General features: G+C 45.3%; 1 protein-coding gene across 2 annotated transcripts in view; it reads left to right on the top strand.

Annotated features, from left to right (window-relative positions):
* Positions 1-14425, top strand: part of SPG11 (SPG11 vesicle trafficking associated, spatacsin) — a 46360-nt gene that overhangs the window by 16059 nt on the left and 15876 nt on the right. For both annotated transcript variants that reach the window (XM_064157808.1, XM_064157807.1), the window contains exons 16-26: positions 772-975; positions 1495-1601; positions 2817-2962; positions 3795-3956; positions 5706-5772; positions 7363-7528; positions 8038-8243; positions 9702-9810; positions 10698-10857; positions 13047-13280; positions 13984-14184. In XM_064157808.1, the coding sequence (XP_064013878.1) occupies positions 772-975; positions 1495-1601; positions 2817-2962; positions 3795-3956; positions 5706-5772; positions 7363-7528; positions 8038-8243; positions 9702-9810; positions 10698-10857; positions 13047-13280; positions 13984-14184 (1762 nt within the window). The remainder of the gene's footprint in view (positions 1-771; positions 976-1494; positions 1602-2816; positions 2963-3794; positions 3957-5705; positions 5773-7362; positions 7529-8037; positions 8244-9701; positions 9811-10697; positions 10858-13046; positions 13281-13983; positions 14185-14425) is intronic.

Raw genomic sequence — 14425 nt, 5'->3', positions numbered from 1 at the left:
TATTGTACTTAGTGCCCTCTTTTAAAACAGCATACTTTGGTACAGTTAATTGTAGTCTTGTACTTGCACTTTCTGGTCCCTGAAAACAGCAGCATGACAGCAGTAGAAATCCTCCATCAGCCCTTTGATCTTTCACAGTGATTATATTCCTGATGCCCATTTTAACACAGAGGAGGAAATTCCCTTACACTGCTCAGTTTTAAGACTCAGCTGGACAGGGGCTAGGCCAGCTCCTTTCAGCTCCACTATCACCTAGAAAGGTTGGACCAGTTCTTTACCATGAGGGTAGTGGAACACTGGAACAGGTTGCCCAGAAAGGTAGTTGAGGCTCCATCCCTGGAGATATTTAAGGTGAGGCTTGACAGGGCTGTGGGCAGCTTGATTTGCTTACTGCAAAGACGGTTGGACTAGATGACTTTCAGAGGTCCCTTCCAACCCAGACCATTCTGTGATCCTTGAGGTCCCTTCCAATCTGCCATTCTGTGATTCTGTGTGATTCTGCACACAGCATATCACTCCTCACACCTCATTCTCTGCAGCAGGCTGTAGTAACTGCTATTCTTTGAGCACTGCATGTTGTGTTTACCTCAATGGTGAAGCAGTCCCCTGGAAGGAAAACACCTTTCAGACCTGGTCTGCTTTCTGGTCCTGAGCTGAAAACACCTTTCAGGCCTGGTCTGCTTTCTGATCCTGAGCTGAAAACACCTTTCAGACTTGGTTGAAGAGAGAAGTGTGTAATCATTGTGTATGGCTTTTTCTCTTTTCTGCTAGAAATGGCATTTTTGTCTCTTCTGAGCTGGAGGATTTTGAACTTCTGCTCCAAAGGCTGTCTTACCTCGGGGGAGTACTGCAAACCCCTCACCCTCTTCTGAAATACAGTGCTGCAGGTGCCTTGGACTTCCATGCTCGCTTCATCCTCCACTGCTTAGAGCATAATTTGCAGTATCTGTTGTACACTTACTTGGACTACTACAGGTACAAATGTTTTTCATCCCTCAGGCCTCCTGCGGCTTTCAACCGTGACATTTTAATAGTTGGCAGTAAGAGTATTGCTCAATCCCTTCCTGTTTGGCAAGAGAAGGTCACAGCAGTGTCGTTCACTAACAGCTGTGTGGCAGTTTGTGAGGCTCCGTGCTGCATTTTGAAACTTGGTGCGGTTGTCTTGGCAGCCTTAATTGGTGTCAGTCGTCAAAGGGAACAGTTAGAGTTGTCATTAGTAGAATACTAGAAGCAATTCAATCCTGACTGAGCCAAGACAACTTGTTCTTCAGAACTCTCTCACTTGAGCACCTGTAAATGAGCTGTCAGAGATGCCACCTCAACTAAAGCTTTGTGCAAAAGGGTGCTGTGGCTTGACTCCTCCAGAAGAATGGATGAAATAAGTCCCTAGCACCACTCTCAGATGCTCCTGGTTTTTAACACAGTGTGGTGCTGGGGCAGAGGAAGGTTACAAATGCTGTATTTTCACTGTGCTGCTACTTATCTTGTTTCCAGTTTAACTCCTTCAAATTGCCCTCTTTTGGATAACAAGGAACTGCATGAAGCTCATCCCTGGTTCGAATTCCTCGTGCAGTGTCGAGGGGTTGCCAGTAATCCACGAGGTGAGAGCTTGGCCTCTCTCAGCAGGTGCTCTGGTGTTTATGCTGCTCACTGAGTTTAATTCTTTGCTCTGCTGCAAGGGTTTTTTCTGCCCGTGGCAAATCATTTCCGTGTGCATCAACTCCTCATTTCCTGAAAGATTGGACTAGATGATCCTTGAGGTCCTTTCCAATCTGGTATTCTATGAAAATAGGGCTTAAAATTCCTGTACAGAAAGGTTTGGAGCCTCTAGACAGATGGGAATTGTTTTGTGTATGAACATAATTCCCTCCCATTTGATGATGTTCTCAACACGTTGACCAGAAGAAGAATTCAGAACAAGATAAACTATTAAAATTAAGGCTTCCTCTAGTTCTTGTGGCACATTTTGGCTTCTCTGCCTCTTGGATTGTGTGTTTGCCTTACTTCTTGTTGTTGTTGTTTGGTATTGTCATTGCAAATCAGCTGAATTTGTGTCCTCGAGTCATTTCACTTTCACTTTCAAAAGATTTTATCTTTTGTAGAGTCACACATTAATAAATGATTAAAATCAGCCCAAGTGAAGCTTTCTCAGAGAATGTAACCAGTACAGGATAGAGAATTCATAGAAACATTGAATGGGTTGGCTTGGAAGGGACCTTAAAGATTATCTAGTTAGTTCCAAGCCCCCTGCCATAGGCTGAGACACCTTCCAGGTTACTCAAGGCCTCACCCAACCTGGCTTTGAACATCTTTTCTGCCAGGCAACCAGCAACAGAACAAGGGGACACAGTCTCAGGTTGTGCCAGGAGAGGTCTAGGCTGGATGTTAGGAGGAAGTTGTTGCCACAGAGAGTGATTGGCATTGGAATGGGCTGCCCAGGGAGGTGGCAGAGTCGCCGTCCCTGGAGGTGTTCAAGCAAAGCCTGGCTGAGGCACTTAGTGCCATGGTCTAGATGAATGGATGGGTCTGGGTGCTAGGTTGGACTGGATGAGCTTGGAGGTCTCTCCCAACCTGGTTGATTCTATCATCCTGTGATCTCCAGGGAGGAAGCATCCACAACCTCCCTGGGCAGCCTATTCCAGTGTCTCAGCACCCTCAGTGGAAAGATTTTCTTCCTAATCTCCAGTCTAGAAAACTGATAATAAACCACAGCGAATTCGTTCTTTTTCACAGCTGTTGAACAGCTTTGCTGCATGCTTTGGTGGTCTCACACTGCTTTTGCATGAAATTACAGCTCTTTTTTTTTCCCTTTCAAGACCCAAGGATGATTTTCCAGGCCAGTCTAGCAAATGCTCAGATCCTGATCCCGAGTAACCAAGCCAGTGTCAGCAGCATGCTGCTGGAGGGACGGACGCTGCTGGCCCTTGCTACTACAATGTATGCTCCTGGAGGCATTGATCAGGTACTGTCTGCACCCAGCTACTGACAGGCTTTGGGAGAATCATGGAATTGTTTTGGATTTGGAAGGAACCTTTAAGATCTCAGGTCCAACCATTAACCCAGCACTGCCAGGTCACCACTAAACCACTGCCCTCAGCACTACATCTCCACAGCTTTGAAACCTCTCCAGGGATGGGGACTCCATCACTGCTTGGGCAGCCTGGAACAGGCCAACCCTTCTGGGAAGAAATTGTTCTTGATGTCCAACCTAAAGCTCCTCTGGGGCAACTTGAGGCCATTTCCTCTTATCCTTTCACTTGTTTCTTTAGGAGAAGTTCTCAGATGGTGTTGAAAACCCAAAGGGATATGGAAATAAAAATATTAATGCCATCATAACATTTCTTTTGATAAAAGTCTGGGTTTGGTATGACCAAAGGAAGCAACTAGAGCAGTCTGAGGTGGTTTGGTTTAGACACAGCAAGACACAGGAGCTGCAAGTTGTCTTCAAATCCTTCCTAACAGGTTCAACTGAGTTGCTTTCGTTCTTCAAATAGTTTTAGTGTAGAAAAGTACCTTGAGTAAACTTCTGGATTGGTGAACCATGTGCTGAAGCAGAATTTATTCACTCAGGTAGTTCTCTGCTACAGAGCACAGTAACCTAATCCATCAGGTACTCTTCCAGATATGTCTCATAGAACTTTAAAAGAAGTTGCAGGTGAAAATGATACCACCAAGCATTGTCACTGTATGTCACATGCCCATGAGGCAGTTGGGTGCATTCAGAGGCTCTTTTATTATTATCTTACTGCAGTTTCATCTTCCTAATGAAATAATTTTGCTCTTTTGCAATGCAGGTTCTACAGAATGAAGATGTGGAAAAACCTCTAAAGAAAGTTGATCCCCAGCTCTTAAAAATGGCCTTGACTCCTTACCCCAAACTGAAAGCTGCTCTCTTCCCCCCCTGCACTTCTCATGGAGTTTTGCCACCTGACATCTCTCTTTACCATCTTGTTCAGGTACATGAAATGCTTCTTGGTTGTGTTTTAAGTAGAACCAAAGGAAACAGAGAGAAACTTCTTTTCAGCTTATCCTGGTTTGCCTGGGATAGAATCCCAAAGCCATGGGCTGCAGCCTGGTAGCAGTTTGAAGTCAGCCAGGACAGCTGAGCTGAGCTGGACCCAGGTGTATACCAGACCAGAAATGTCAGCTTAGTATAAAGGGAGAAGTTTGTTAAGGACAGAGGGCCCTGCTGCTTGAGCTTTTGCCTCCCCCTGCCTCCCTCTGCTCCCCTCCTTAGGAAGAATTCCTGTTTGTCATGACCAGCACAGCTTTGCTGGGCTGAGCACCACTTTAAGTACTTTCTGTTGGCATTGGGGTCAGTTTTTTTGTTTCATTAAATCCATTTTCATTTGCAGCCACAGGTCTCCTCTCCTTTTCTTGATCCTCTTCTTAGCTAGGGAGGGGGTCCTTGTGTGATGGAGCAACTGCTGTGGTGTAGCCCCAGATGTGAGCTAAGTGTAGAGACAGCTGAAAGCTTGAAGGGTTCCATGATGGTTTGGGAGTTACCTGCCCCCCCTACTCTTATGAAATCACCCAGACTAGACCCAGCCAAGCTGGAAATGAAGGAAATGAAGTTATATTTGCAGCTTAGCACAATATAGGAGCAGATATTTACAACATATACAGCTATATGCAGAAATACACAAGTTAAAAGTAATACAGAAGCACAACAGCCCTCCCAGAAACCTGAGTCCCCAGAAGGGGCTCCCAACCACCCTTCCACCTCCTTTACACTCCTCTACCTCATCTCAGACTTTGCCTTATGTGCAAGATCAGTTTGGAGGATTGGGCAGGGGGGTTAGAAAACAGAAGGATTAGTTACACAGAAAGCAGGCTAGGGAGAAAAAAAGACAGGCACTAACTGCATCAGAGAGCCACACTGAGTTATCTGTGCTTATGTTCTTGCTTTTACACATTTCAGCAAGCCTATGAGTGAAGCAGACATCACCACTGTTTCCTTTTCACAGCCCTGTAATCTAAGTCTTTCACTAGAATATTTCAGTTAGTCTCAAACTAGCACAGGTGGACACCACATGTTGTTCCCTTTGGGTCCTTAATTAGGAGCCAAAGTTTATAGCTTCATTCTGACCAGGTTTCTAAATGGTTTCTGAATACCTTGAGTCTGGCTTCCCCCTGCTGACCCAGGCACATAAAGACAGCTGCAACGATTAACTTCAGCAGCCCTGAAGCGTCAGTGAAGTTCTTAACAGTGTTCAGGTGGTTTAGTGTTGCAAAAAATGAAGGTGTTTTGAATTGTCTGGGGGAAATTGAAATGTGGAATTAAGGGGAGGAGCCTCATGGAATGTCACTCTGGGCCCTTCAGAGCTGTGGTGTGAGAGAAACTGAAAGCTGGAAGTGAGAGAAACTGCAAGGTGGAAGAAATGCTATAAATGATTCATTGCAAGGAAAATGTTCACTTGGCTGCAGTTGTTTTAGCAAAATAATGAAGCATTTTCCCCCCCCTTTCCTTAGACCAAAGTCTAAAGTTTTCCTGGCACTTTTTTGGGGGGTTCTGTTCCTGTTCAAACCCCCAAAATGCTAAACCTGGGTAGATGAAAATGTACCTTTGAGAGAGAACTTGCTGAAGATGCATCATTGCTTGATAGCAATTCAGGCTGCTGCTCTAGCACCCTGGAAACTCCTTCAGTGTGCTCTGAAGTAAATCTTAAGCTTCTAAATGTAATATGCTTCTGTTTCTTTTTCAGTCATTAGCACCCTTTGACCCTGCTAAACTGTTTGGCTGGCAATCAACAAACACTCTTGCTGTAGCAGGTATGTTGCATTTCAACCTTTAAGATGCTTTCTAGCTTGGGCACCTTGAATAAAACCTTCCAGTGGAGTGGTTTGACAATGAATTTCTTCAAAAGACAATTCCTTTACTCAAAAAAGATGAGTAATTTACTAAAATTTTGAGTGGCAACTGGATCCTGGATGAGTTTCCTTTGCCCATTAAGCTCTCCACAGACAGATTTTTTTTGCCCCCTAAATATATTCTATAGATTATCTGAATATGTATAACACAAATCATTGAGCAGCTTGGGCTTGGAGGGACCTCCAAAGGTCATCCAGCCCAGCATCCCTGCAGTCAGCAAGGTCATCTCCATTCAGTCAGGTTGTTCAGAGCCTTCTCAAGCCTGACCTTGAATATCTGTGACCTCAATTACCCCTCTGGGCAACCTATTCCAGTGTTCCACCACTCTCATGGTAAAGAACTTGTTCCCAACATCCAACCTAAATCTCCTGTCTTCTAATTTCAAATCACTGCCCCTCATCCTATCACTGCAGGCCCTTGGAAACAGCCCCTCTGCAGCCTTCTTGTAGACCCTCTTCAGGTACTGGCAGGCTGCTCTAAGGTCTCCCTGAAGCCTTCTCTTCTCCAGGCTGAGCAACCCCAGCTCTCCTTCAGTCTGTCCTCATAGCAGAGCAGCTCCAGCCACTCAGACATCTTTGTGGCCATCCTCTGGACCTTCCCAGCAGGTTCATGTTCTTCCTGTGCTGAGGTATTGCATTTCAAGTTGTGCCAGGAGAGGTGTAGGCTGGATGTTAGGAGGAAGTTGTTGCCAGAGAGAGCAATTGGCATTGGATTGGGCTGCCCAAGGAGGTGGTGGAGTCGCTGTCCCTGGAGGTGTTGAAGAAGAGCCTGAATGGGGCACTTAATGCCATGGTCTAGTTGATTGGACAGGGCTGAGTGCTAGGTTGGAGTGGATGAGCTTGGAGGTCTCTTCCAACCTGGTTGATTGTGTGATTCTGTGATTTCTTTTAAAAGCAACTTGAGGGCCTAAGAATCAATCAGAAGTTCTGGTTGCACAGTGAGAGCTGGAATTGCAGTGGGGTTTGGGCACCTGAGATCTGAATTGGACTAGGAAGAGAAATATTGATTGGATGGTGAAGGGACTTTAGAACATCTCTCCCATGAAGAAAGGCTGAGAGATCTGGGGCTGTTTAGTCTGGAAGAGGAGGCTGAGAGGTGATCTTATTAATTTCTATCAATACCTGAGGGGTGGGTGCCAAGAGGAAGGGGACAGACTCTTTTCAGTAATAGGACAGGGAATAATAGGTAAAAGCTGGAACACAGGAGGTTCCACCTCAACATGAGGAGAAACTTCTTCACTGTGAGAGGATGATGGAGCACTGAAACAGAGAGGTTATGGAATTCCCTTCTCTGGAGACTTTCAAAGCCAACCTGGACGTGTTGCTGTGTGGCCTGCCCTGGGTGATCCTGCTGTGGCAGAGGGTTTGGACCCTTGCAGAAGTCCTTTTGAACGTTCTGTGATTCTGTCACCTCCTATTTTGTAGCTGAAAGCTGTTTTCTGTGTTGAATTTCACCTGTTTCTCAGCTCATAATGTTGGTATTCTTTCTAGATGCATCAAGTGACTTCCCTCATTTTTCATCCCCTGAGCTGGTGAACAAATATGCCATCATGGAACGCCTGGATTTCTTGTACTACTTGCACCATGGGCGCCCAGCCTTTGCTTTTGGTACATTTTTGGTCCAGCAGTTAATAAAGAGCAAATCCCCCAAACAGTTGTAAGTCTTCTCAAAAATGACCATTGGATAATTCTTTTGGAGTTAGAATCTAGCCACGTGGAGGGACATTAATCCTAGGCCATCCAGAACACCAAGTGACCCAACGCACACTATTGTGTGCACCACCCTCAAGGGTACCTTTTTTAGCCCTCAGCACAATCCACACATCACTTTCGAGTTCTTCATGCTGTTGTGTGTGGGTTGTGAGCTCTGTGGTGGGTCTTTTTGCCCTACCACTCCTGCCAAGTGTGGTTTATTATTTATCATTTCAAATACTTTGGCTTTTTGTTAAAGTTGGTTCAGTTTCAGCCTCTGTTTATCGTGGGTGAGGCTTTATCCTCCTACTCTATATTTTTTAATCATTATGAAACTTTTGGGTTGTAAAGAGATTTCAGGCTCAGAAACTCTGAGTTTAATAAACTTTGGAGGTGCTTATTTATGTGGGGAATATTCCTGTTTGAAAATGGGTTAAAATCTTAACCTCTTAACTGATGTTCTTCTTGTTTCAGGATTCAGCAAGCAGGAAACGAAGCCTATGTTTTAGCTCTCTCCTCCTTCAGTGTACCTGCAGTAGGAGCAGCCTGTGTGTGCTTCCTGGAATTGCTGGGTCTCAGCAGCCTCAAGCTCAGGGTGGATCTTAAAGTTGCAAACATGATTTTCAGCTACAGAACTCAAAATGAAGAATCTCAGCACCATCAAATACGAGAATCTTTGGGTGAGGCTGTCTTTTGTTTGCCTTAGCATCACATGCTCTGTGTTTATTGAGAGAAGAAGCAGTGATGGACTGAAGGATGGTGTCCAGCTTCTTAGGAGTGCAGTACAAGCATCCTCTCCTTTGGAGAGATGAGCATTTTGCTCATTTATTCATAGACTCACAGGATGGCTTAGGTTGGAAGGGACCTCAGAGATCTCCAGCCATGGGCAGGGATGCCTCTCAATTAGACTCAGCTGCTCAAGGCCTCATCCAACATGGCCTTCAACACCTCCAGGGAGGAAGCTTCCACAGCCCTGGGCAGCCCATACCAGAGTTCCACCACTCTCATACTGAGAAACTTCTTCCTAAGATCCAGTCTCAACCTACTCTCCCTCAGCTTAAAACCATTTCCCTTGTCCTGTTGCTAGACACCTTTATGAAAAGTCCTTCTCCAGCCCTCCTGTAGGATCTCTTCAGATTTTGGAAGGCAGCTATAAGGTCACCCTGGAGCCTTCTCTAGGCTGGACACTCCCAGCTCCCTCAGCCTGTCCTCATAGCAGAGGTGTTTTAGCCTTTGGATCATCTTTGTGGCCTTCTTTGGTCTCACTCCCAACAGTTCTATGTCCTTCTTATGCTAAGGACATCAGAACTGAATGCAGTATTTGAGATGGGGTTTCACAAGAGCAGAGGGACACAATTCCCTCTCTTGCCCTGTTGGCCACACTCCTCTTGATACAGCCCACGACATGATTTGCCTTCTGAGTTGCTCGTGGATACTGCTGGTTCATGGTGAGCTTCTCGATCAACAAGTTTCTTTCTTCAGAGCTCAACCCATTCTGTACCCAGCCTGGATTTGTGCCTGGGGTTAGCCTGACCCAGATGCTTCCTAATTTTGAAGTGCATTTTGAAGCTGGCATAGCTGTGAAGGCAGCAAGACTCCAATACAGCACAGAACCCAGAGTGCAGGAGCTGGATGCCTGCCTAAGGCTCAGTGTAATGTTAGTAAAGCACAGCCTAATGCTGTAATAATCTAACTGCAGAATTAAACAAAGGTGCTTTACCAAATCTCCTTTCTCTTTGGTACTTACAAACTGTCTTACAGTGAAATCAGATGTTCAAGGCTGGAAGGAAATAAAATCTATCCTAGGAATAACTTCAGGAAGTTGAACTTCTAACTAAAGGTCCACAGGTCTCTTTTTGTCACAGCTAGGAAACTACTTTTTGTTCCTATAAATACTTTGTTCTGGTTTTCTGATCATTCAAAAAACCCATTTAAAACCTCAGGAAGAGATTTCAAAGTTGCAGCTCTTTCTCAGAAATCAAATAGCCACTTTGGTGCCAGCCTTGGCATAATTGACCACTGAAACATTTACACTAGTAGGAGTTGTTCTGCTTGTTGATTTTGCCGCTTCTGAAGGTGCTGCCCTTGCTCTACTCCCAGATAGCTCCTCAAAAGTAGTACTTTCTTCTTTCAAACAGTTGAGAAGTTAACAAAATTGGCTGATGGTGGAAAAGCAGCAGCAGAAGAAGCTCTTCTCTCCTTAGAAGAAGCCTTTTGGAATTCAGTTGAGCACCAAGGAATAAAGAAGTGAGTAGAACATGATTTGAAGGATTATGCTGGCAGATTGAGGCTGAGCACTGAGTGTTACCATTTGTGTGTAATGCTAAAGAGATCCCTGTGTGGTTTCTTGCAGTAACTTGAGCAGCAGTGTTGGAATTTAGAAGGTAGTCTTGGCATTTCCATTAACGCAGGTAATAGATGAGTCTGGGCCAAGAGCAAGTGTGGTTAGCATGTTCCATGTGAATCTATTCCACAGAGCTCTTGCAGCATGCTCAGGAGTGGAGGTTGCTGACTTGTTTTCAAAGCCAACACAGAATCACAGAATAGTTTGGGTTGGAAAAGCCCTCTGAGATCATTGAGTCCAACCATCAGCCCAGCACCACCATGGCCATTAAACCTTGTCCCCAGGTGCAATGGCCACAGGTTTCTTAAAACCCCTCCAGGGATGGTAACTCCACCACCTCCCTGGCAGCCTGTTCCAGTGCCTGACCACTTACAGGAAAGAATTTTTTCCTGGTCTCCAACCTAAACCTCCCCTGGCACACTTTCAGGCCATTTCCTCTCATTCCATCACCTGATACTAGGGAGAAGACACCGACCTCCACCTCACTCCAACTTCCTTTCAGGAAGTTGTAGAACACAAGGTGTCCCCTTAGCCTCTTTTTCTCCAGACTAAACAACCACACTTCCCTCAGCTGCTCTTCACAAGGCTTCTTCTCCAGCTTCATTGCCCTTTTGTCAAGACAGGACTATAGTCCTGCTTTAGTGGTGGAGAAGCTCCTACAGTGGAGAGTGATCTTATCTAGAGTGAAGTCAGTGGAATTGCTGTTCACAGGCCACATGATGAGTAGAGACATTGTTAACATCTGCAAACATCAATTTATTACAGCTGAAGCTCTTTCAATTCCATGCAGGACCTCTAGTGACTCTAGAAGGCAGTGGGCATTGGTCATGCAGTTCTGTAAAGTCCATAACATCAGCCTGAGTACATCTTACCTAAAGGAGTGTGCCAAATCCAACGACTGGCTGCAGTTCATCATCCAAACTCAGCTCTACAGCTACCAGCCAGATGAGGTGAGCTTGCCTGGTGTGATTTCATGTGAAGATGGAGCTTATCAAGAAGAAAAACCAGATCCTTTTAATAAGACAGTTGTGGAGGCAACATCAAACTGAAGCCTCATCAGTTTGCAGGGAATTAAGAGTTGTCTCAGGATGCTTTGGGTGTGATAACCTTTCTCTTACAGATGGACTTCCCAAATTTACTACTTCCCTCTCCCTGCATGAAAAGCTAACACAAAACAAAGAAATGTGAGTCTAAAGAGAGGAGGCTTTTCAGCAGGTGTAATAATCACAGAATCACAGACTGGTTTGGATTGCAAGGAAGCTTAAAAATCATCCAGTTCCAGCTCCTTGCCATGGGCAGGGACACCTGCTGCTAGACCAGGCTGATCAAGGCCTCATGCAACCTGGCCTCAAACACTTCCAGGGAGAGGACATCCCCAGCTTCCTTGAGCAACTTGTTCCAGTGCCTCAGCACCCTCACTGCTATGAATTTCTTTCTAATCCCTAATCTAAATCTCCTCTCCTCAAGATTCAATCCATTAACCTTCATCCTATCACTACAAGCCTTTGTAAAACATACCTCCCCTCCTGTCCTGAATGGGGACCTTAGAGCCCCATTCAGATACTGAAAGGCTGCTCTAAGGTCTCCCCTGAGCCTTCTCTTCTCCAGGCTGAATAGCCCCAATTCTCCCAGCCTCTCCCCACAGGGGAGGTTCTCCAGCCCTCTGATCATCTTCGTGGCCTCCTCTGGACCACATCCAGCAGTCTGATATCATGCAGCTGATACTCATCTGTCACTGACTGGTTTCAAGAGAGCAAAACCTTTGTGCTTTCTCCTGCCAAGGAGGGAAGTATGGGAAGAGCAGAGGTAGAGAGGCATTTCTGCAGAGACAAGCAAAAAGCCATAATATGCTCTTAAGAGCACAAAAGTGAATTCTTAAAGGAGAAGATTAAGGAAAACAAAAATTCCCTGATGGAAATATCTTACTTATTAATCAGTGATGGAGACAACAATTTCATAGAATCATAGAATCAACTAGGTTGGGAGAGACCTCCAAGTTCATCCAGTCCAACCTAGCACCCAGCCCTGTTCCAGTCAACCAGACCATGGCACTAAGTGCCTCATCCAGTCTTGCCTTGAACACCTCCAGGGACAACAACTCCACCACCTCCCTGGGCAGCCCATTCCAATGCCAATCACTCTCTCTGCCAACAACTTCCCCTTAACATCCAGCCTAGACCTCCCTTGGCACAACTTGAGACTGTGTCCCCTTGTTCTGTTGCTGCTTGTCTGGCAGAAGAGACCAACCCCACCTGGCTACAGCCTCCCTTCAGGTAGTTGTAGACAGCAATGAGCTCTGCCCTGAGCCTCCTCTTCTCCAGGCTGCATACCTCCAGCTCCCTCAGCCTCTCCTCATAAGGTTTGTGTTCCAGGCCTCTCACCTGGCCTCTCACCTCACCATTTTCAGAGAGGAATGATTTGAGTATCTCTGAGGTGGATTGGTCACAAAAGTATTTGCCAAGAAAGGACTCCATTTTTGTTTTCAGTGTAGTTAAAATACATGCAAGAGGATGAGGAAGTTGAAGTGAGCTCTTCTTTTGAATGGTTTTGTCACTGATTTGGTTTGGTTTTGCTTCATATGTTCAATGTAGGTTTTAATTAAGCCACTCACATTTCTTTTCAAAACCCACATCCATTTTTGTGGCTTAACCCTTTGAGAATTTTTAATCTTCTTTTTTGTTTTCTTTCTGTTTTCAACACTTTTTTTTTCAATGGCAAATATGTCAAAATGAAAAGCAATCTGGGCAAAGAAGCTAACTGGAGAGTTCCAGGTAAAATGATGCTCAGCAGGGCTGGGATTTTGACTTGGATCTCTTTGTTGTTGCCTTGAAAATTAAAACACTTAATTACACCCCAGCAAGTAAGGAGGCTCTTCTCATGTTGTGCTGGTGGCAGTGGGAGAGATGTGCCAAAAGTGTCTCTGAGAGGTGTTTAGTGAAAGGATGAGCTTCAGTTACTGGAGTGATTCACACCCACCCAACATATTTCCATCTCTAGTCTCCAAAACCCATCTGAAAACTCGAATGTGAAGAATGTTTTCTTTGTCTTGTTGGTGTTTTTAACTCTTCAGTCCTTCTTCCTCCTCCTTCCTCTTCTTGGATCTCACTCTGAAGAGATGCTTTTGCTTCTTTCCTCCTAGGTCATGTCCATCCTTCAGGATTTTACTCCTGTGTTGCAAGACCACTTGATGTTGGCATTGGAGAAGTTACCATTTTTGAGTCCTGAAAAGAGTATGTTGAGGAGCAAATATGCAGATAGCCTCTTTCAAATCCTGCTTCAATGCCAGGGGCACTCCAGCCCTTCAGCTTATCTTCTGGCTGAGGGCCTGAGACAGCATACTCCCATTCTGAGTGTTTTAGCAGCCTGTTTCCAGGTGAGTGCTGATGAAATATGTGTGTTCCAGAGGGAGCAGTAATAAAACAAGGACGGTTGCACACAGGTGTGTTCAGTGGGAAATAGTAGGTTGCATTCATCAAGGTTTCCTTTTCAGTTGTTGTAGCAGTTGTCAATTATCTGACAGATCTGGCCAAGGGATGTGTAACAAGGAAGTGTTTGCCTCTGGCTGTTACAAAACTGAGAAACATGAGGCCAGGTTGAGAAAGTTGGGGTTGTATAGCTTGGAGAAGTGAAGGCTCCAGGGAGACCTTAGAGCAGCCTTCCAGTATTTGGAGTGGGCTACAGAGGAGCTGGAGAGGGACTTTGTACAAAGTCACAGAGTGACAGGACGAGGGATGATGGCTTCCAGGTGGAAGAAGGTGGATATAGATTAGACATTGGGAAGAAATTCTTCTTTGTGAAGGCACTGAAACAGGTTGCCCAGAGCAATTGTGGAGCCTGCAAGGCTGGAAGTGTCCAAAGCCATGTTGGATGTGGCACTGAAACAGGTTGCCCAGAGCAGCTGGGCTTCCAAGGCTAAAGTGTCCAAAGCTGGGTTGGATGTGGCTTTGAGCAAGCTGCTGTAGTAGATGTCCCTGGCTATGATGTGGAGGTTGGAATTAGATGATCTTTAAGATCCAACCCAAGCCATTCTATGATTCTCTGGTTCCATGACAACCATAATTTCTGTCACTTGACAGGATGCAAACATCATTCACTGCCTCTGTGTTTGGATAATTACTACTGTGGATGATACTACCAGAGCTGAAGCCACAGACCATATCCAAAGCTCAGCAGAAACCCATGAGTGGAGTCTTCATGACCTATCAGTTATCTGGAAAGTCTTTTTAAGAAAGCAAAAAAATAAAACACTTCTCAGTGGCTTCCAGCTGTTTTTAAAGGTAAGATAATGTCTTTTTTGGTGGTGTATTGAGTGTATTGTAGTGATGTATTGAGTGAGAACATGGATTGGGTCGGGTGGTCTTGGGAAGGATTTTAGACTCCCTGTTTCTCGCTGTATGTGGCCTACATTAACTGGATGTAATCCACTGGATGTAGTCTTCTCAGTGATGTCCAGCAATAGGACAAGGGGCACTGGGCACAAACTGGAACCCAGCAGGTTCCATCTGAACAGGAGGAGAA

Source organism: Pogoniulus pusillus, chromosome 17 (genome assembly GCF_015220805.1).
Source record: "Pogoniulus pusillus isolate bPogPus1 chromosome 17, bPogPus1.pri, whole genome shotgun sequence".
Classification (NCBI taxonomy): Eukaryota; Metazoa; Chordata; class Aves; order Piciformes; family Lybiidae; genus Pogoniulus; species Pogoniulus pusillus.
The sequence above is the reverse complement of the archived record's forward strand: the minus strand, read 5'-3'. Positions and strand labels throughout refer to the sequence as shown.